The 23,642-nt window shown below is 37.9% G+C and overlaps 1 protein-coding gene across 4 annotated transcripts in view; it reads right to left on the bottom strand.

The window, feature by feature from the left end:
- The window catches only part of LOC127647152 (histone deacetylase 5-like), a 115,771-nt gene that overhangs the window by 17,241 nt on the left and 74,888 nt on the right, over positions 1-23,642 (bottom strand). For 3 of the 4 annotated variants that reach the window (XM_052131234.1, XM_052131235.1, XM_052131232.1), the window contains 9 exons: positions 23,498-23,642; positions 21,806-21,911; positions 21,432-21,565; positions 16,733-16,864; positions 14,633-14,745; positions 11,926-12,045; positions 11,452-11,692; positions 10,788-10,993; positions 10,377-10,661 (listed from right to left, as the gene is read on the bottom strand). In XM_052131234.1, coding sequence (XP_051987194.1) covers positions 10,377-10,661; positions 10,788-10,993; positions 11,452-11,692; positions 11,926-12,045; positions 14,633-14,745; positions 16,733-16,864; positions 21,432-21,565; positions 21,806-21,911; positions 23,498-23,642 — 1,482 coding nt within the window. The remainder of the gene's footprint in view (positions 1-10,376; positions 10,662-10,787; positions 10,994-11,451; positions 11,693-11,925; positions 12,046-14,632; positions 14,746-16,732; positions 16,865-21,431; positions 21,566-21,805; positions 21,912-23,497) is intronic. The other variant, XM_052131233.1, reaches the window with a different exon arrangement.

Below are 23,642 nucleotides of genomic sequence, written 5' to 3'. Positions count from 1 at the left end.
GTTAACAAATGATACATCTTTTCAAAGGTCTAAGGGTTCACAACGTTGATATCCGATCTCTGTTTCATGATAGCAATGCTCCAGAAACAGCAATTTATTGATTTGTACCAGGAGTACAAATGAAAACATGCTATATAAAAACGGGACATCATACCTTTGTTACGAAAACACAATCGCCAGATGAATCCAGTTCAAAACACTTGGGTCAAATGTCCATGTTCATTGAAAAACATCCAATAGCACTTTGTCCATAAAAGTGATAAATCTGAGAAATATTGATATTCTCCATTGTTTACATTATCACGCCTGAAAGATTTACCCTTCGTCATCGTTCTTCAACAAACTATGCAATCTGAGCAGCATTCATGTTGTAAAACTGTATATTATCTTATGTATTAGAGTCTCATAAACAAAACGAGCCTGTCACCAAAGTCTACTTTTAAAAATGTGGCGTAGTTTTATTCATAATAGCCAAGTAGTGCAGTCATAACTTCTTTAGACTTGTGGCTTTGAAAACATTGTATTTCTGGGTTGTCTTGGCACTTTTATTATAGTTTATTTAGATTATAAAAACATGTTCTCCACAAAATATTTCCATTACTATAAACTTGAAAAATAACAACATACATTAATTCTGAAACTTGGGAAATAAAGCCCAAAGTGTCTTCTTTCAAAAGATACTAAAACTCTGTCCATACTCGAAAGGGTCCAGTAAATACAACCATTTAAGTTCAGGTATGTCATTTTCATGGTTTGTTCTCAAAAAGGGGGTGTGTATCAACAGGCTAGAATGGTTTAACTAAGTTCAGATCAGTTTAAATCAGTTCAGACGTATGTAATTCAGTTTAATTTCCTTCAGTTCAGAGCAGTTTAATTCAGTTCAGTACAGTTTAATTCAGTTCAGTACAGGTTTATTAAGCTCATATTAAGTACATTTAAATTCGGTACAGTTCAGTTTAATTCAGTTAAATTAATCTCAGAACAGTTTAATGTAGTTTAGTTTATAACACTTTAATTTAATTTAGTTTAGTTCAGAACAGTTTAATGTAGTTCAGTTCAGAACAGTTTAATGTAGTTCAGTTCAGAACAGTTTAATGTAGTTTCATTTAGTTCAGTTCAGAACAGTTTAATTTAGTTCAGTTCAGAACAGTTTAATTTAGTTCAGTTCAGAACAGTTTAATGTAGTTCAGTTCAGAACAGTTTAATGTATTTTAGTTCAGAACGGTTTAATGTAGTTTAGTTCAGAACAGTTTAATGTAGTTCAGTTCAGAACAGTTTAATGTAGTTTAGTTCAGAACAGTTTAATGTAGTTTAGTTCAGAACGGTTTAATGTAGTTTAGTTCAGAACAGTTTAATGTAGTTCAGTTCAGAACAGTTTAATTTAGTTCAGTTCAGAACAGTTTAATTTAGTTCAGTTCAGAACAGTTTAATGTAGTTCAGTTCAGAACAGTTTAATGTATTTTAGTTCAGAACGGTTTAATGTAGTTTAGTTCAGAACAGTTTAATGTAGTTCAGTTCAGAACAGTTTAATGTAGTTTAGTTCAGAACAGTTTAATGTAGTTTAGTTCAGAACGGTTTAATGTAGTTTAGTTCAGAACGGTTTAATGTAGTTCAGTTCAGAACAGTTTAATTTAGTTCAGTTCAGAACAGTTTAATTTAGTTCAGTTCAGAACAGTTTAATGTAGTTCAGTTCAGAACAGTTTAATGTAGTTCAGTTCAGAACAGTTTAATTTAGTTCAGTTCAGAACAGTTTAATTTAGTTCAGTTCAGAACAGTTTAATGTAGTTTAGTTCAGAACAGTTTAATGTATTTTAGTTCAGAACAGTTTAATGTAGTTCAGTTCAGAACAGTTTAATGTAGTTTCATTTAGTTCAGTTCAGAACAGTTTAATGTAGTTCAGTTCAGAACAGTTTAATGTAGTTCAGTTCAGAACAGTTTAATGTAGTTCAGTTCAGAACAGTTTAATGTAGTTCAGTTCAGAACAGTTTAATGTAGTTCAGTTCAGAACAGTTTAATGTAGTTCAGTTCAGAACAGTTTAATGTAGTTCAGTTCAGAACAGTTTAATGTAGTTTAGTTCAGAACAGTTTAATGTAGTTTAGTTCAGAACAGTTTAATGTAGTTCAGTTCAGAACAGTTTAATGTAGTTCAGTTCAGAACAGTTTAATGTAGTTCAGTTCAGAAAAGTTTAATGTAGTTCAGTTCAGAAAAGTTTCATTTAGTTCAGTTCAGAACAGTTGAATGTAGTTCAGTTCAGAACAGTTTAATGTAGTTTCATTTAGTTCAGTTCAGAACAGTTTAATGTAGTTTAGTTCAGAACAGTTTAATGTAGTTCAGTTCAGAACAGTTTAATGTAGTTCAGTTCAGAACAGTTTAATGTAGTTCATTTCAGAACAGTTTAATGTAGTTCAGTTCAGAACAGTTTAATGTAGTTCAGTTCAGAACAGTTTAATGTAGTTCAGTTCAGAACAGTTTAATGTAGTTTAGTTCAGAACAGTTTAATGTAGTTTAGTTCAGAACAGTTTAAAGGGGTCATGACATGAGAAACCAAATTTGCCTTGATCTTTTGGTATATAAGAGGTCTTTGTATCATTAAAACGTCCTGCAAGTTTAATATTTTAAGACGTCCTCCCCATTCTAAACGAATCATTTATTTAATCAAGCTCAAAATACAGCTCGTTCTGGATTCATGGTTAGAAGTGACGTGTCGGTTAGAAGTGACGTAACAGCGTTTGCATATGACCGCCTCCAGCACAACATAACTACGCTATAAGCGCAAGACAACTACGCTCATTTCAGTATCGCCGTCGCCTCACAAGTGTTCAGTCGATGGACAGCGAGCTCTGACAGAGACTACTTGTGCACAGGAAAATTACGATGCCACACAGATGTGCTGTTCCTGGCTGTGGTCAAACAAAACCTCTGAATAAGCTGCCGAAAGATCCAGACGTCAGGGAAAAATGGATGCAGTTTATTTTTTGCGGATCGACCCAGTCACGGCAGTGTTAACTTAAGCGTTTGTTCTGTACATTTTAAGGATGACTGTTTTGAGAACAAATCTCAATATGATGCTGGCTTTGCCAGAAAACTGTTGCTCAAAGATAAGTCCGTGCCGGCTATTCTGGGAACAACGACGACGCAAACTGTAAGTAATCTATTTTAAACTTTAAACTACTTTTTAAAGCGCAATTTCATTCATTATGAATAATCACAGTGTTTTTACTTAGTTTACTTGCATATTGTTCTGGCTGGGAGCGTCAATAATTGATACATAGGCACTGACGTTAGCCAATCATAACAGTGGGCGTTAACACTGAAGTCTTAAATGGAAAACGCCCCCAAAACAGACTGTTTGAATCAGAGGATGAGAAACAGGGTGGGAAAAGGTCATAAATCACTAGATTTTAAAAGTTTTTCTTAAAAAAAAATATATTAATACTATAATTGCACCTAAGGTAACATAATAATACAATAAAAAAAAACCATGTCATGACCCCTTTAATGTAGTTTAGTTCAGAACAGTTTAATGTAGTTCAGTTCAGAACAGTTTAATGTAGTTTAGTTCAGAACAGTTTAATGTAGTTTAGTTCAGAACAGTTTAATGTAGTTTAGTTCAGAACAGTTTAATGTAGTTTAGTTCAGAACAGTTTAATGTAGTTTAGTTCAGAACAGTTTAATGTAGTTTAGTTCAGAACAGTTTAATGTAGTTCAGTTCAAAACAGTTTAATGTAGTTCAGTTCAGAACAGTTTAATGTAGTTCAGTTCAGAACAGTTTAATGTAGTTCAGTTCAGAACAGTTTAATGTAGTTTAGTTCAGAACAGTTTAATGTAGTTTAGTTCAGAACAGTTTAATGTAGTTTAGTTCAGAACAGTTTAATGTAGTTTAGTTCAGAACAGTTTAATGTAGTTCAGTTCAGAACAGTTTAATGTAGTTCAGTTCAGAACAGTTTAATGTAGTTTAGTTCAGAACAGTTTAATGTAGTTTAGTTCAGAACAGTTTAATGTAGTTCAGTTCAGAACAGTTTAATGTAGTTTAGTTTATAACACTTTAATTTAATGTAGTTCAATTCAGTTAATATCAGTAATGTTTGCAGTTTAATTCATCTAAACTAAAGTACATTTAAATTCAGTTCATTTCTTAACAGTTTAATTAAGGCCAGTAAAGAAATATTTAATTAAAATTGAGAAAATTCAGTTCAGTGCAATGCAGTTAAATAAAGCTAGGTTCAGTCCACCACACTAAAATTAACTTCTGTTCAGTTCAGTAGTTTAATTTTGTTCAGTTTAATAGTGTTATTCAGCCCAGTTCAAGTACACTTAAATCCAGTTCAATTCACTTCAACATAAAGACATTTAATATTTCATGAAATTCAGTTCAATAAACCTTAGTTTTGGGAGTTTAATGCACTGCCAAAGTATTTGACAGTGGCTCCAGCTAAGATCAACTAAACAGGAAAGCAAGCCACAGTCATCACTTCAGCCAAGCATGAAAGAATGCAAACTTACAGTATGTCATCTAATTGATAAAATCACTGCTTTTTAGAGAAACCACTCTACACCCAGCTAAAGCCAGTAAAAGAACATAAATGTACATGTGTGTGAAGACTAAGTTATGAAAGTAAGAGACTAAACACCAGTCCAAACACGTGGAGCATCTCAACGAAATCCAGTGAACATCTGCCAAAATCTACTCAAGAGTCCCCTCCAGTAAACAGCCTCAGAGTCTGCTTTATATTATATCAGCAGAACAGAGGAGACTACGCATGTGTGTGTGTGTGTGCGCAAGGAGAAAGCCACTGATGCAGTACGTGTGCATAGAAACACATGCAACAGACCTTATTCACTTATGAGGGATAGACTTACAGCCTCTTCAATGGGCTGTATTCTGCAGACAAATCATAGATAAAATATCTGTCCCAGAACATTCAGTAGACAAAGAAGTCTCATGTCAGGCAACATGAGTAGTGGAAAATCAGATCTGACCTAGGAGCTTTACAAAGCTTTAATACTTTTCATGCTATTGAAGAGATGGTAAGTCTATCCCTCACACTCGTTGTCATTGCCATTCAAAATCAAAGATGGTGCTAGAGTGAATAAGGTCTACAGTGTTTATTAAACCGGGGACATATGCGCATGACAAAATGTTTTATGAGTTATTTTCTTTGCATGTCTAAAAAGGAACATTTTGTCAGATTTTGTTAACTTCTGGGGACACTGGGTTTACTAAATCTAAATAGGGATATACAAAACACTTCTATTGTTTCATATAAAGCTAATTTTAATTACTATAGTGTAACTCACAACTTTTGTGGACATTTGCTAACTTTAGCTAAATATGTGCACACTCTCACAAATACTCACAATTCTCCTTTTTACTCCAACTCCCTCTTTTCTATTCAAGACACAAAAGCCATGCCGCATTTCTGTCTGTCTCTCAGTATGGCAAGTGATGGGGGCTAAATTTGTATTCAAGACACCAAGGCAGACAAGCAGAGGCATTCACACACACACACACACACACACACGCGCGCACACACACACACACACACACACACACACACACGCGCGCGCACACACACACACAGGAATGTAGGGATGTAGGTGGGGGTGTTTAAATGAGAAGGAAAGGGCAACTGGATCTGTGACAGACCAAAGCAAAAATAATTGTTTGGGATATCGCTGCCTCATTGGTGACAAGATGTCACCTCCTCATACACATGCACACACTGCGGAGTGTCATGTCAACCTGGTGGGCTGTGATTGGGTGTGAAGTACAGGGTAGCAAAAGCAGGTGGGGTCCGGAGAAGGAGATGAATCACCAAGGAGAGATGAGTCAGAGACGAGCCATTCACAGTGAAGTGAATGTGTAGATATGTGTGTGTGTGTGTGTGTGTGTGTGTGCCGCTGCACAAGGAGGATGCAGTCTGAATTATAATGGCGTGCTCTTTTGAGATGTTTTTCTCAATAAGTGCAGGCAGAAAGAGCAGTCACTCTCTCGGTTTCATTCACGCCTTCTCTCACTCATTCACTTGTTCCTTCCTTCCTCGCCAACAACACAAATGTATGTTAATGTGGTCTGTGTTAAGATCAAAATTAGCTGTTTTTGAGGACTGATTCTGCCTGAATGCCACGCAAATGAATGGGTCTGAATGCATAACTACATGAATCATTGCAGCTGTGGTTATTATATTATTTATACATCCTGTATATGTATATACAATATATATTAAAATTCACTGGAAACACATTGTCAAACAAGGATTGTGGCATTAATAATGCAAACATTTCACTGCATGTCAAACATTGAGACCCTCTCAAAAAAATATGGTGGCATTATCACAGTGAAGTGATTGTATCAGATGGTACTTTCAAATATACCATATTATCATCATGATAATGTCCAAAAATCATGGTATAATCATGGTGCCAAGTCCAATAAGCCTGCACAGGTACAGGTTCAAAGCTGATAAGAAAGTACCACGTGCAATGGTAAAATTATGGTATCAAATGGTATTACCGTGGAACTTTGATAAATGCCATTACTGTGTGTATAATTACCGTGTTCAAATGTCATAGTATTTAGATGCCACTTTGAAGAATACTATGATATCATCATGAAGGTAGGTAGTTCCTTACTGGCCCAAGACAAAAGGGTATATCCCCAAAGGTAAACTTTCCTTTTGGGCCACACAATTGGAGGTGTTATGTCTATATCATTAATGGTGTGGGGTGTCAAAGTTTAATACTTAAGGATACCGGTTTTTTGAAATGCCTAACCCAAAGTATAAGCAACAGTAATAGTGATGCTTAAAAACTAAACTTTTGCTCTCTGAGGAATCTCCACCCGCGTTCTCAAGCTGATTTCTTAATGAGTGAAATGTATATGCTGCAAACAGATTGTTGTGTCTTTCTATCACCCAGTCATTTCTCTCTCTTCCCCATCTAGCCTCCAGTTGTGAGTCACTGGTGGGAGGAAGAGAAGAAAGCAATCTTCCTCTTTAATCCCTCATTTCAGGGGGGCGAAATAGCTGCAATCGCTCTTGTTAAGAGGAAAACCCTGGATCTCCAGTCACCAAGCCCCCGCAAGTGCATCCCAACACTTATCATGAACTTGCCTACGCACTTAAGATCTTGTACAGCGGTGGAAGCTTTGGAAATTCCAATGGCTCTTAAAAGATGCTGAATGACAATGCAAAGGACACACATATTTCAACATAGTTAATTACAAAAGTGCCAAACTCGCTGCTCATTTTTTTTTATCAATATTCTTGAAATTTCGAAACAACATTAAAATTATATTTACTTGAGAATTTTATAGCTTTTTTTGAAAATGTAATGTAATTTCAAATCAGATGATTGCAACATGCTCCATTAAAGTTGGGACAGTGGCAATTTAAGACTAATAACAATTTGACGAGTTGGAATAAAAAGGTGATGTGAAACAGGTGATGCTTTTTTTGTCCAAAAGCACTGCCGACTTCTCTGGGCTCGGTCTCATCTTAGATGGAAAGTAGAACAGTGGAACTGTCCACTTGTCAAAACGTTTTTGAAAAACACAACTTTCGTATTATCTGGGCCAAAGAGGAAAAGTATAGGATGAGATGGGTCACTGGTATACTTATAAATGGGAGAAATCTTAAAGCTTAATGTGGTAGCTCTAGGAATGGAGGTCCCATCTTACAGTTAAAAGAGTCAATCAACTTTGTCAGCGACATCACCTCTCAGTGTACGAGAGAATGCACATCCACATTAGCCTAAAAAATTGTGTTTTCTTCAGCTTTATCTAAGGTAAAGCAGCACATGGTATGGTATGATTGTTGTCATTTTTCATTTCAGAGTTGAAATAGTGTATGTTTTTTATCTTATAACACGCCACTCTAGAATACTCAATTGTGATTAGTCAATGGCAGCATCGGTATCAAACGTATATGTATCAAACTGGTTATCCAGGCATTGTGAGTCATCTTTCCTGCTTCTCGGATCACTGTGCGATCTCTAAAAGTAAGCTAATAAAATTATTTCAACTCAAATCAATGTTTCAATTATTTGTTTATTTGGCAAGTAGTCTTTTAATAGGCTGGATAATGAGGAGACAGATGGTCATTTTCACAAAATGAACACCAACAGAACTGGTTAGTAGCCATGTAATAAGCAGGATCATTTACAGTCATCCGGTTGCTTCGCGCAGGGGTCCTGATCACCGTTAACAACAGGCTGACTCTACATTAACCCTTGTGTAAACATGGCCGACCATTTTGGAGATTACGGTCTTTCCCCATTCAAGTAGATAGGAATTGTACATATATCCATATAAAATTATGTCCTGCAGGCTGCCCAGAGGCGTTATGAACATGGCCACCAAGTGACCAGACTTCCCTCTAAGGGACTTTGAAACTATTTGGAAATTTGGTAAGAAACATGAGCCTAATTCATAAAGAAAACCTCAATGGAGTATTTTTCTTATCTGAGCCTACCTCCAATCTTTATGATATCCTGGCTCCTAGATATAGCCAAGTTCCCTACTTCAATGCAAGTTAACATCATTTTTTGACTGTTTTATCATCTCTAGAGCAAACTTTTAACCAAAGTATGAGCAATAATAATTAGCAAGCACCACAAATAAAAAAAATAAAACAATCTGGCTTCATAGCGCAAAAGCTTATAGTGACCGATCTGTTGTGTGAGCTCATAGCTCAAACATTTACGTAAACAGGTTTTGCATGATGACTTATGCATGCACAGTCACTGTTCTTTGTCACGATTGCAAAAATGACATAAGATCTGCTCAACACTAAAGTCAAAAATGTTTCTGAATAAGCGCTGATGGCTTTGCATGTTATTCAAAATAGAATGCGGGCAGGAGAGAGGATAAAGGGATAAATATAGAACATTGACTGAACTTATTATTTACAGAATGGTGGACAAAGGTTAACACGAGTCTTGAGGGGTGTTCACACATACAGTGATTTGCAAAGCCATTCATTTTTCAATAAGTATTGGTGAATTCTGGCAACATGAGCGACAGTGACTGTTTACAATACTGTACACCGGACAAGCCAGAATCTGCATCAACTTTGTTTTTACATTTTCTACACTAATTTGGGGGGAAAATCTGCAGAATTCTATGGAACAGATTTAAGCATGTTAAAATGTGTTAAACAGAGGTAAGACTACTACAGTTTTGATGATAGATTCCGATTCACAGTCTCGATTGGATTCAATATTGACTCACATGGGTATATTTCCATTTATTTATTTCCATTTTGTTTACCATATTAAAGGAATTATCTTTCAGCAAATGCTTTTAATTATAAAGGGACCTTCTAACCTTTGAAGTAATCCTTCTAGGTACAATTAAAAATATTGATTTCACAAAATAAAATTTGACTATTTGTTTTGCATCGTATTTGCCACATCTTTTGAAAAATGTTCAAATGCAGTCTATTACACCAATAAATGTCTTGAAATTGCACATATTATGTCATTTATACTTTTTATACTAGCATAATTTGTACTATTTACAAGTATTTATATTAACATGAAGAACAGTTGATATGCTAAATCGGCACTGTCTCTTTAAGACTACCGGCATCAGCCAGTGAGCACACGTAACGTGAGAGAACATAGTTTCTTTAGTGTGTCTATGTGTGATTAGAAATAATTGTTTTGTTTTTTTGTTTTTGCTCATCAACTGACTGTAAAGAAGAGAAAGGGTATTAAAAGAGGCATATTCAATGACAAATGCATTGCAAGGATCACGTCTTTGCGCACACAGAACAAATAAAGTGTTAAGGAAAGGATCTTGGTGTTAATAAATTTGCCACTATTCTACTCAAACACTGGTGAGTGAAATTTGAAAGTTTACCAGCCATCATTTTTAGTGTGAAATTTAGTGCAGCTGAGTAGGAACTGAGTAGACACAAAGATCTCCAGCAATTCAAACTAACAACTTGTAAAGCCCTTTAAGGCCAGGGTATACTACGTGTTTCCGCGTTCTGTTTTGTCTCGTGCATGGTCGAACACTCTAGCCTTTCAAAGTCCAGTATACTCTTTAAACCGCAAACCCCTACAGATGCATTCAATGCATGCCTGCTATGACTGCTTTGTGATACTCTTTTAGCACAGTCAACATCGGATGCATGCACTAACATGCAAAGAATCGTACTGTCTGGAAAAGACTGTCCTAGAAAAACTAGGCTGCACGTGGACAGTCTGTGTGTTTTGTGGTGATGATGAAAGGTTAGTATTCATCAGACCATCAATTCAGCTGAATGAGTTAATGTCTGTTGTTTACGCAGGTGTTTAAATCCTTTTACGAAGTGGAATCAATACTAAATAAAAGAGGAGTAAAATATTAAAAATAGAAAAGACTTCTCACCTGGCCATAGGGAGCGCCCTCTTCATCGCATTCCCTCAGTTCAATGGCTTCATCATCATCATCATCTTCCTCCAAGTCACTTTCTGTGCTCTCTCCCTTCAACGGGACCAGACGTTCAGAAGGGGGTGTGGTCTCACCAGAGCTTTCTTTCTGTAACCCCCCCCTAACACAATCAAGCCCCTCCCCTCGCTCCTCAAGCATCTCTGCAGTTTCCGTAAGTTCCTCTTCCGTCTCCTCTGGGTGAGTGGGAGGCTGTCTTGGAAGCTCCGCACCTTTAGAGAGGATCTGAAGGAAGGTGGGGCTAGTTAGCAAATTTTACTAAACAGTAAAAATGGTATTAGGCAAAAAAGATTTTTTTAGCTTGAATAATTGTTGGCGAAGCAACAAATGTCTCATTATAGCACTCTCTACCTTATTTAGCTGGTAGTGTTTCTGTTTCTCTAGGAAGTGCTGGTGCTGTTGTTGCATTACGAGGTGCTGCAAGGCCTGTGGTGTTTGCGGTAGGGGAGCAGACTGTGTGCGGCTCAGTGGCCGGTGCCTAGGCAACTTATTCATTGTGCGCATGTTGTTGGACACCCGCTCACCTGTCACCAGTGGAGACTGCCCATACATAGGGACTGTAGGATTAACATACAGAGATGATAACGAAATGTTTGAGCTTTGCTATTCAGTGTACTTTGTTTGGGCATTACAAACATTTTCGAAAAAACAAAATCAACAATGTAGCAATATTTAGATTAAGGCAATCTACGGATGCCCTTAAGTGGCAAGCGCTGCTTTGATCTCCACATGAAAAGCGCAGCAATAAAACATCTTGTTTTGATTTTGCCACTGGTACTGCCACATTAACAAATGTAATCTTAATTGTCCAGTAATCAGTGGCTGCAGCAATAGTCAAAGTTGAAATTGTTTCAACTGAGCATTGCATTAAAACACCTGTCGGAAGCGCAACGTGGTGCTGGGGGCATCACAGACACTTCACTCCGTAGAGATCAATGTATTTGTCGGCTCAGGAGGAAAATTACATTCAACCAAATGCAATGTGTATGTGTACGATATGCATTTATCTCTGTACCTGCGAGAAGTGCACTCTGTTGACGAGCCTGCTCCAACAGTAGTACATGATGGAGAAGTGAGGAATGGCTACTGTGGCTATTGGGGGTGGAAGGAGGCTCGGGGTCGTGGGGTGCCCCGGTAGGCAGGCACGCCAGCAGGGACGATGTGCTGATAAACTTCCCCGTAAGTGCCCCACCTTGACGCAAATTCTGGATTGCCTGCCGCTCTGCATCCTGCTGGCCACCGAGATTCTGAGGAGCCTAGAATAGACAATAATAGATTGGGCCAATTGCCATTGAGGGGGTGTGTCTTCCCCAATATTCACTTTAATTTAGAAACCTCGGCTGCTTCTTGCAGTAAAGCTGCAACCCACGTACCAGAGTCTACTAAGAATCCATGGGGGTTCAGCCTACAACATTCAAGAAGGAATTTCAAGACGCAGGAAACATCTCAACTATCACAAAGCCACCAAGATGTAGCAGATTACACTCACCGTGATGTGTGCATTAGCAGGCAGTCCCAGAGAGATGTTGGGCAGAGATGGAGAGGTGTAGAGGCTCAGGGGACTCAGTGTCCCATCCCCGGTCAGAGACTGATGCAGAGAACGTAACTGCTGCCGAAAGAGAGGAGAAGAAAGATACGAGTCCCACAGGACAAACAATAGGCACACAGACTTCAAAATGCAACCTGAGGAAAGAAACCGTTTCATCTAGGGAAGGGTTCCCAGACAAGGATTCTGTCTTGACTTGATCACTTTATTCAAAGGCATTCTTCTTTGGAAATCCTTCTTCATTACCAAGCATGTGGTAAATACTTGTCTGCATTTGTAATGCCACTTAAAAACAATGTAACGGTTTTTGTGGCCACACTGTCTGTTTGGAACAGGAAATGGACTAATCCAGTGGCTCTCAAACTTTTCAGACCAAGTGCTAAAATCATTGAAATGCCACAATGATCCCTCAAAATATTCCTGCATTGAGCAAAATAACTGTGTGCAAGCTCCCAGTTTTTGGACAAATGTCTATAAATGTAAAATGCCTGCATTTATCTATTTTCTTTTTGTTGTTTTTGAATATTGCGTACCAGGGCAGTCCGGATCCCTCTGATTATAATGCATACCACAGTTTGGTAACTGGCCTAGTTATATGGAGAATACAGTGTGTTTTGCATTATTCTAATAAGACCCAATGGAGAGCCCAGTGAGAAATGTGGAGGTGTTTTTAAGTGCTGGTAATGCCATCACCTGACCCTAGACTTGGAGCGCAGCCATTTCAACAGCCAAAAAACTAAAATGAATGGATCTGCTTAATGAGGAAACATTTATTCATCCCCAAAGACCCAATTTAAGCCTTTCAATATAAGCTGTTCATTGAGCCAAGTCACTCTCACTCTGACTCAAAGGTTACGCTAAGAAAAGACAAGGAAGAAAAAGACAAAGCGGACATGGCACAGCACACAAACTGTAGCAGAGATGATGTCAGCATTCTAATCTCCCTCGAATTTGTCTACTTTTCACAAGGTTACATTGCTAGGCTACCGGGGCTCTGGCATAATGATCTAAGACTATTTTCGGGGAGTGGTACAGAGCTAATGAGGTGATTCATACATCATCTCCGCCTTCGACCATTCAGTAGTCGAACGGAAGCAATCTGGAGTTTGCTAGTTGATGAGTTTGACATATTTTTTCTTGTTCTTTTCATTTTGACTAATTCATGTGCCCTTATGTTATGCAATGAGAAGCTAAAAAATGGTTTCCATTATTAGGAAATCAAAGTGTACCGATTGTTTCTGACTCTACTGTTAACCAGCAATCAAGCAATTGTAGCAAAACACAACATCTCAACAAAGGGATTTTTTTTTAAAAAGCATGAACTCATGCGACAGGTCTTGGTGTGAAACAACATGAAATTCAGTGAAAATCATAAACGTTATGAGAAAAGATAATTCGGAATGACATGAGGATGAGTAAATGATGACACGATTTTCATTTTTGGGTGAACTATTCCATTGAATCTCTTTGCAAACATGTGGTGTATTATAGAGTAATTTTATATTGCATCAACAGTGTATATCACAAAACAGTTTTGGTGTCAAATTAATTAAAAACAGTTTAATGATTTAACCATGTGGTGATGCCTATTTTTGGATTATCCAAAGAATGGACCCTTTTCACAGACTGTGATTTTTGCCTTAATTTTGCAGTAAACTATTTTATATTTTCAAATTTTTTATGATTTTTTACATTATTCTGTCATTTTACCCTGGATTATATATTTAAAAAAAAATAGTCAACACTGATGCAATGTGGTTTCAAATACAGTTGATGACAGAGTGACCTCAAATTTGGCCTCTTTCTCTCTTCTCACTGCCATAATCCATATCTCTCTTTTTTGCCCCTCTTTTGGAAAGTCATGAAGTAGTAGATTTTTTGGGGGGCTGTTAGGCCAAATGGGAACGCATAAATAATATTTGCTGTGGCCTCTTATTCACGATTATAGAAGTTTATTCTCCATTCCAAACCTGGATATACTGTACAGTTAAATTCATTTAAATGAATTTATTTTCATTTCAATTAATTATTAAATGATTAATTAAAAAAAGATAGATTAATTAAAAAAACGATGCAAAAACAGCTTAATTTTTCAACGATATAAACCTTAATAACGCACAGCCCTACACTGTAATTATTATTCTGCACACAAAAATAACAAACAATATGGATAAAAAACAAAAAACTACAAATAAATTTAAGTCAATTGGCTAAGTTCTCATTTGGCTCAGAGCTGACAAATTCAATTTCAGTGTTGTTCCCCTACAGCTTCAAGCCCTCTGTGACAAGTACACACACACTCTCTCTGGCTCTCAAGGTTAAGGTGATCCTCAAGGCTGGCTATTTGGCATGCAGGGTTCACCCCGGGCAGCTCCTTGCTGTTCGGTCCAAGCAGCTGTGGTCAACTTAAAGCCTACAGACACAACTCACCCTAGAACTACTCTATCAGACAGCCAACCATTGAATTCACCCAAAACTGTGAGACTGCCTCCCAAAACATGTTTTTTTTTTAGGGATTAGCATACCAATGTAAGCCTAGGCTCAGTTGTTTCCATAGAAACAGTGTTATTATCTACTGTTTTGGTGCCAATTTATTGTCTTTTTTTATGCCCGACCTATTGAGAGGCGTGTGGAGGGGTGAGTCTCTCACCTCAGCGTGGATGTTTGGGACGGAGCCGCTGGAGCCATTCTCAGCAATGGCACTGTTAGAGCTGTTTGGAGAACTGGGCCCCGAGCCAGGAGCACTGCTGCACATAGAGGACACTAAAACACACACACAAACATTTTAACATACACACAATAGCTGCATCATTAGAAAATATAGCTGATTAAAATAAAATGTAATTGGTCTAACCAGTTTAAATGTATCCGCAACAGAGTTGGTTAGAATGTAATCTGGCACAGATCCCAAATCACGCTTTTTAGATTACACTTTTTGTGCAATCTTATCTGATACTCTTCTTTTTTTAATTTTTATTAAGGGGTACTATAAGTAACAATAACTGAAAAATATTGCTGTTGTCTGATAGGTAATCATGTAATTCATAAATAAATTACAGTAATCTGATTATAAACAATTTAAACAGTAATGTAGTCTAATTATTGGGATGCAGAGATGACACTTTTCACTTCTGATCCGATTTCGATACCTGAAATCTCTGTATCGGCCGATCCTGCTCCTGATCCGATATCAGTTTGGAATATCTATACTTCACAATCACAATCCTCAAACTACAGATTATTTAAATATAAATGCATAACATATTAAAGAAAAACTTTATTGTTAAAAGTAAACAAAGAGAACAAAGTAAACAAAAGATATATATTTCAGTCATGCACCTTTAACTTTAAAACCTTCTGACTTTTATTTTGAAGGTCAGATCACTCCAGAAAGTCCTGTAAATATCTCAGTGTGGACTAATTCACAGTAGTTTAACTCGCTTCTAATTCAAAATCTGGTGAAGTGCTCCTCCGTTGCCGTTCTCAATGCATTTTATAAGTGAACTGAACTACTGAGCATCTACATCTGTGATGTTGTTCGTGTGGAGTGCACACATATTGCGAGCCACTAAAAGAGAGCGCATCATCAGCCTGCACACGCCATGTATGTGTGTCAACAGAGACGCGCCATTCACTAATGCGCTGCGCATGCATACTATATATTTACTTATTAAACACAGCCTTTTGAAATATACAGAGTAATTGCGTGTTTTCAAGTGGCTTTGAATAAAATGCACGAGTCATATGGACTACTTTAATGGTGCTTTTATGGTTCTTTTTTGTCATGGGATCAGGTTAACCCTAACCCTAACTTGACTGTTACGAACATGACTTGCACATAGTATCGGATTTGGATTGGACTCATCAGACCAATAACTGTTCCATCTAAAAGCGTCACTATTGGAGCCGATACTGGTGCATCCCTACTAATTACAAGTATTCAAATTTTGTAATAAAGTCATGGACAATGTATTTTGATTTTTACATGATCCAGATTACATGTAGCCTATTATTACTCAAAAGGTGTATAATAATAATAATACACCTAATATCGGCCAGGCTGATTAATTGGCCGATATTTGGCTCTTGAGATTATCTGCATCGGCCGATAACTGTGTTCGATTGACCAATTAACAGAAGTGGTCATTTTGTCTGGTGTTCAAAGTTCCAAAATAAGCCAAAAGCCTTGTTAATGAATAATGGACATTTTTTGTTTTGAAATAATAAGTGGATTTTTAGTAAACATTGTGTAAAATAAAAGTCAGCAATTTTGTGTATATATGTTTGCTATATTTAAATTGTATATATACTGTATATCTACATTTACTTCTAAAATCAGCCACACTGCTTTTTAGATACTGGCATCGGCATTGGCAATAACCACCACTAATGTTGTATGCTTCAAGACTTGATCCTTCCTCCAAACTAGGTTTGTATTAACAGCACAGAAATCACACAATAGCATGTGCTTGTTATTTTTGCTTGCAAGTGTTCACACTTAGCATTTCACAGGCTAATTTTTGTACACACACCTCAGATACTGTTATAACTTCAGGATTGCATCTTCCATATAACCTCGTTGTTTTGCAAAGCTAAAACCTGCTGGTCTTTTCCAAACCTGCCAAGTTATCTTTTCACCACATGTGCAGGGGTTCAATTTCAATTACATTTATCTTTGGGCCTTACACAAACAACACTAAATATGCCTGAGGGTTCTGCAAGCAGTGTTGCTTTCTCACAAACTGTTCACCTGATATCTCAATGGCTCTTTTCTTGAAGGTGCTGATCACGGTACCGTCTTTCCGTCTGAGCAGTGGGCTGCTCCTCCTCTCAGCCACCTTCTGTTTTAACCGTGAACGTACCTTCAGATTGGGCTCAGAAGCTGAAAGAGAGAAAAAGAGAGAATAAAATTAACAAGATGTTTATTTTCTCTTAAGAAAATGTGAGTACTGCTTGCCTGTGTAAAACTCATTGCCAGGATGCAAGGGTGTTATGGATGGTCAGTGGGTTGCAAACTTGCTATACAGATTCTGAGGGGTTCAGAGTGGATTTTACTGCATTACCATGTGGTTGCTAGGGTGTGGCTTGGTGGTTTCTAGGTCGAGCTGGATGGTTGCTTACCAAAGTCCAAATAGCCCACCCAAAGTCCCTCGAAATGGCTCATTTCCCTCCTTTAATGAACATCTATGAGGTTTTAATGTCCGCCAGGAAAAACTCTTAAGGCTGATCACAAAAGTAATAGTGCAACTCTGCTTAACAAGCTGCATCATTTGTGGTATCATTCATGTTGGTAGCAAAAATGGTGCAGGAAATATGCGCTACAGTTTAATACTTGGGGTTAGAGCCTTAACACTACCGTAAGTATAAGCGATAATAATAGTGATGCTTGTCCTAGCATACACCACTAATAAGGCACTAATAAGGCATTGGAGCTCTCTCTCTTGTGCATCAGGACCATGGATAGCAATCAATCTCTCGCTCTCTCTCTCTCTCTCTTTCGTTTACTCGTCCATGCACAGAGTGCTAGAGATAACAGCTATATTTACTGTGTGCCCATTTGATCTGTGTTGATTCCGGAGATGACGGGCCAAATTAAACTAATTGAACTAAAAAGGGATTTGACTGTTTTAAAAGGAAAAAAGAAATTGGGACAATTATCCAAACACGGCCTGTGTAATGCGGCTTGACCGAGCCCTGTGTTTTTTTAGGCCGGTTTGTGCGTCACTTTCTTCCTAGGCCTATAGAGCAGCAGAGGACTTTAGCCCTAATGCCATCAGTGGCTTTAGTATGGATTTAACTAGATTTAAAATAAATGTGTGAGACAGGGGAGATGAGGGGTGATATTGCATGAAAAGATAAACATCTACTGAGGTCATATTATGTAAGGAGATTGCAGTCGTGTGTTGCCAAAACACTTGTTATGTGGAGTGTTACGCCTACGGTAACAGACCTGTCTGCGGTTACTTGCACACACTTGGGCTGGGTGATAAAGCTAAAAATACTTATATCTTCATTTTTTTTTTTTCAAGTATTCAATATATATTTTGACGTGGGTATTTTTTGGTAACACTTTACAATAAGGTTCCATTTGTTCCGGCCATTTTGCCACAACTTTGGAGGTATGCTTGGGGTCATTGTCCATTTGGCAGACCCATTTGTAACTGAGCTTTAACTTCCTGGCTGATATCTTGAGATGCTGCTTCAATACACATAATTTTCCTTCCTCATGATGCAATCTATTTTATGAAGTGCACCAGTCCCTCCTGCAGCAATGCATCCCCACAACATGATGCTGCCACCCCCATGCTTCACGGTTGGGATGGTGTTCTTAGGCTTGCAAGCCTCACCCTTTTTCCTCCCAACATAATGATGGTCATTATGGCCAAACAGTTACATTTTGGTTTCTTCAGACCAGAGGAGATTTCTCCAAAAAGTAAAATCTTTGTCCCCATGTGCACTTGCAAACGTATGTAAGTAAATTCATGTATGGGCCCCAGCTCTTTCATCTCCCAGGTACCAAAAGGGTCCTTAAGACATCAGTTAAACAGATCCCTTAGCTCGGACTCAGAGTACATTTGATACATTTACATTTATCAGACGCTTTTATCCAAAGTGACTTACAGAGCCCTTATTACAGGGACAATCCCCCTGGAGCAACCTGGAGTTAAGTGCCTTGCTCAAGGACACAATGGTGGTGGCTGTGGGGCTTGAACCAGCATCCTTCTGATTACCAGATTACCAGTTATGTGCTCAGACCACTACACCACCACCACTCCAATTAGTTATCCAATTAATAACCCAACTTGTTTGCCACAATCAGGAACCTGGAGGCGAAATCTGTCGTAGACTCGGACATCTCACTCTCCTTCCCGGAGATAGCAGAGTTGGGCGATCTCTGCCGATCACCAGCTGCTGTTGGCCTCTTAGGAGGGAGAGGGGAAAAGACTGCTCATTGTGGTTCAACTTGCCCTGCCTTGTCCATTTGGTCCTGTACCCCTGTTTCCATCCCAGGTTTTGGCACCAATGTAACACAAAGGATGGGCAAGGAGGTGTCGGGAACTGGCTGAACAGTAACCAAAGTTTAATGGTAAACTTTAAACAAACGTAAAGAGTAGCCGCGTGCGTCTCTCTCTCTCACGCCACTCCATCACGGCCCGGCCATGCCCTCCTCCTCCTCACAGATAATTAATATGATTTGTTGTTCCACAGCACAGAGCAGAAGGAACATTCGAACATTCGAATTCCAATCGAAAGTGATCATCCCTATGCCCTACTCACTGCAAAGGACAAAGCTCTTAATGTGGGCTCTCTAGAGAGAGTATGACATTACAGTTTGAATGGACCCTTCACTAAAAGTCTTTGCCCTTTGTGCAAAAATAACTTTCTTACTTTTATTTGGAACGACTTGTCAAGTTGCATCCCCTTTCCTGATGTGCAAAATGCAAAAATACAGTTTAGAAAATGCCCATTACCTCCACCCAGTCGTGTCCTAGATTTTGCGATGGCAAGTAGACATCAGATGCATTTTACAAGTTCTTGGTTGCACTGATAATACAATGCATTTAATTATTTGATTAGAGCAATTCAACATGTGCAGTGGCTTCTTCCTTGCTGAGCAGCCTTTCAGGTTATGTTGATATAGGACTCGTTTTACTGTGGATATAGATACTTGTCTATCTGCTTCCCCCAGCATCTTCACAAGGTACTTTGCTGTTGTTCTGGGATTGATCTGCACTATTCGCACCAAACTACATTCATCTCTAGGTGACAGAATGCGTCTCCTTCCTGAGCAGTATGATGACTGCATGGTGTTTATACTTGCATACTATTGTTTGTACAGATGAATGCAATACCTTCAACCCAAGTGTATGTAAACTTCTGACTTCAACTGATTACCCAATTTGGTAATATTTTACTAACAACAAACAATTCTTCTACAGCATTTATTAATCTTGCTTCATGATAATTTCAACATATACTAACACATTTTTATAATAAAAAGATGTATTTGTTAACATTACTTAATGCACTATAAACGAACATGAACTAACATTGAACAATTGTATTTATTATCTACATGAATAAAGATGAATAAATGCTGTAAAAAATATATTGTTCATTGTTTGTTCATGATATCTAAGGCATTAACTAATGTTAACAAATGGAACCTTAATGTAAAATGTTACCAAATTTCCACTGACAAGCCTTAAATAATTTCTATTTATTATTTTAATATTTCTAAAAATAACCGTTGCAAATTAGACTCAAAATGTTAAATTACAAAAAATGTAAAATACAGTGGGAAAAAAATAATAATAAAGGCATGTTTTCTACACTGTTTTTCCCTAGATGAACAAGGAAGAATGACTTTGATCATTTTGATCATTTTCATTTGGAAAATTTCTGAGGAATTTTGAGTTGATGCTAATTAATTGTTGAATAATTTTTTTATTAATTGCTTGCAACAGACAGTTTGAACTGATTCATGGAAATTGAACTTGAGATTTAATTCAGAGGCACTTTTAAAACATCTCTTTCTGAACACTCAGATATTTGGAAGTCATGAGACGTGCGTGCGTGCGTGCGTGCTTGCATGCATGCATGCATGCGTGCCCCATCCACTGGATCACATGTGCGTCAGTTCTATTATAGAGAGCTTTATAGAGCAGTGTAGGTGTGACAGATTAAAAGATAGCTGTTTGTAAAAAGCAGATAGCAGATGTGTGTGTGTGTGTGTGTGTGTGTGTGTGTATGTATGTAGGAGCACAGACTGACTGAATCTGTGTGGGTGTATAAGAGTATGGCTGATAGCTGTGAGGGTGAAAAGATGACCAGTGTGTGTGTGTGTGTGTGAGTCCGTGGGTCTGATGACTCATTATGACTCACACCTGCAGACTCCTCACCGAAGAGCCTCAATCCCTGCACACACACACACTCACACAGACACCTTACACTGCTTTGTGTGATACCGCTGCATACCCCCATACTGTTGAACAGCTCAAAGCAGAAGGAAAATAATGCTGTGATATTTACACGCTCACATACAAAAGGACACATTTGTTTTATTCAACCTGTTAACATCTTACAATATGGTGTCAACTTATTACTCATAATTAAAATGTATTTAGCAAAACAACTACATTTACGTTCCCTGAAAGAAAACAGCATTGTCTGCAAGGCTGCAAAAGAATACAGTTTAAAGTTTTTGGTAAAATGATTCATAGAGAGAGAAGAAAGCCAGAGGAGTGGTTTTCAGATGGAGAGCTGACATCAGCAGCTAAAGCATCAGGCCATTGTGACATCATCAGGTATTCCAAAACAATTATGATAACATCACTGGCACTTAAATGTTTAATGCCAAAAATGAAATCAGTCAAATGGAGCTTTTCTAAAAGGTGGAATGTTCCACCAACAGAGAAAATTAAAACAGGATATGCAGGTGCACTCACCGGTCTTACGGAGAGGGAAGTCATCTTTGCCCTCATAGGCCCCCAGCAGTGGAGGGAGTTTGTATGAGGGGGGCGTTCCTGGTGTGTTGCTCTGCGGAGGGGAGCTCTGCTCCAGGGACTTATGGTGCCCCCCCCTTAAAAAACACACACATACATATACTGTACCCACTATTAAAAACCTCAACTATCACAATTCCATAACTTGAGAGAAAATAAGACCCTCATGTAACATAAGTTTGCTTATAACATGAGCATATTCACATTACAACATGTTACACTAAATTTAAAACTAGCTTTGATTTTGAAGGTATACCAGCACAGAGTATGGCTGAGAGTAAAGTATGTTTAACATGGCAAAGATATGAGCCTCTCACCAGCACTTCTGAGAGAAGGAATGGTTGAGTCCACCAGGGCCGGGTTCCTTCTTGCTCAACAGGAACTCCTGTAGCTTCAGTTTGACCTCAGTACTGGCTATGGCACCTGAGAGCAGAGGACAGAAATGATTCAATTAGAGAATGACAATCAGAACTAGATGTTATGACAGTGTTAACCCCAGTTTACTAATTTTTTGGTGAACTATCCCTTTAAGGTTAAATAGTCAACAAACTCAAAACCATAATTATGAGAAATATTGATGCTTGTCTTAACAAGCACCACCAATGAACCACTGGTCTGTCATCATGATAGGGGGTAGGTGTGCAAAACCACAATGATCTTTTTCAAATGAATATTTCTGTCCTTTCAAAATGCCTCTGTTATGCTGCATGGTCTGTGCAATGAGGTGTGTATTTTAATGTAGTGACTTTTTAAAGACTGCAGCTGGCACAGTGTAGAAATCATCCTGTGGAAAGCAATGGACACTTTCTATATATCCTGCTAAAAATAATCTATTTTGTTGCTCCTAAAAGCCTAGCATTGCACTGTGTTGTTTTTAATGGTAAATAGCAAAATATAAGAAATGATAGAGCAATTTGTGCCTGCTGTGCCTAAAGATTTTCAAAGAATAGTCATGGCACTGTATAATAATAGCAACAAACAAATTAACAATAACATTATCTATATGTTTTATTTCCTTTTGTTGCAACCTGTAGAGAGCCCAATTCAGGAACTTTTCGCACAGTAAGTAACACAGTGCCCTAACGATATGTGACGTGATAATGCGACTAGCGATAAAATCTCCTCCAAGTACAGCATTTTGATTATATTTTGTTTATAATCAAAATGCTGTACTTTGATTCTTCTTGTAGGTCCAAAAAATCTTGTAGGTCCAAAAAAATCCCATTAAATGGATAGTTCACCCCAAAATTAAAATTCTCTCATCATTTACTCTCACAACTTTTACACTCATGCCATCTCAGATATGTATGAATTTCTTTCTACAACAGAACACAAACAAAGATTTTTTGAAGAATATCTCAGCTCTGTAGGTCCATACAATGCAAGTGAATGGTGATCAGACCTTTGTAGCTCCAAAAATCACGTAAAGGCAGCATAAAAGTAATCTATAAACCAATGGTTTAATCCATATCTTCAGAAGCAATATAATAGGTGTGGCTGAGATTCAGGACAATATTGAAATCCTTTTTAACTCTAAATCTCCAACTTTTAGACGTGTAAGTGAAACTAAACAGGCACCATGTGTGACTTTCAGATGTAAAAGTGAAACTGAACATGGAGATTTAGAGTAAAAAATAAAGATTTAAATGTTGAACTGTTTCTCACATGTTCCTATTATATTGCTTCTGAAGATGTGGATTTAACCACTGAAGCCTATGGATTACTTCTGTGTTTCCTTTATGTGATTTGGAGCTACAAATCACCTGATCACCATTCACTTGCATTGTATGGGCCAACAGAGCTGAAATATTCTTCTAAAAATCTTTGTTTGTGTTCTGCTGAAGAAAGGTTCATTTTTGGGCGACCTATCCCTTTAAACATCAAGTATTTTCTGATTGGATGTGATTGTGCCACGTTGCTTCGCATCTGTTTAAGACATGGTGAAACAGGAAAGGAAAGTTTACAGTGGATGTATCAGATTTGATGTATTGTTGCAATGAGATGCATACTCTCTTTGCCTTTCTCTTTGTTCCGTAGCATGATGAGCTGTTGTTCCAGTCGTTGTTTCTCCATCTCTTCATGACGCTGCTGTTCCAGCTTTCTCTTCTGCTCCAGCTCCTGTTGACGCTTCGCTGCCAGGATCTCCTGCTGCTG

This window comes from Xyrauchen texanus, chromosome 8 (genome assembly GCF_025860055.1).
Source record: "Xyrauchen texanus isolate HMW12.3.18 chromosome 8, RBS_HiC_50CHRs, whole genome shotgun sequence".
In the NCBI taxonomy this organism is placed as follows: Eukaryota; Metazoa; Chordata; class Actinopteri; order Cypriniformes; family Catostomidae; genus Xyrauchen; species Xyrauchen texanus.
The sequence above is the reverse complement of the archived record's forward strand: the minus strand, read 5'-3'. Positions and strand labels throughout refer to the sequence as shown.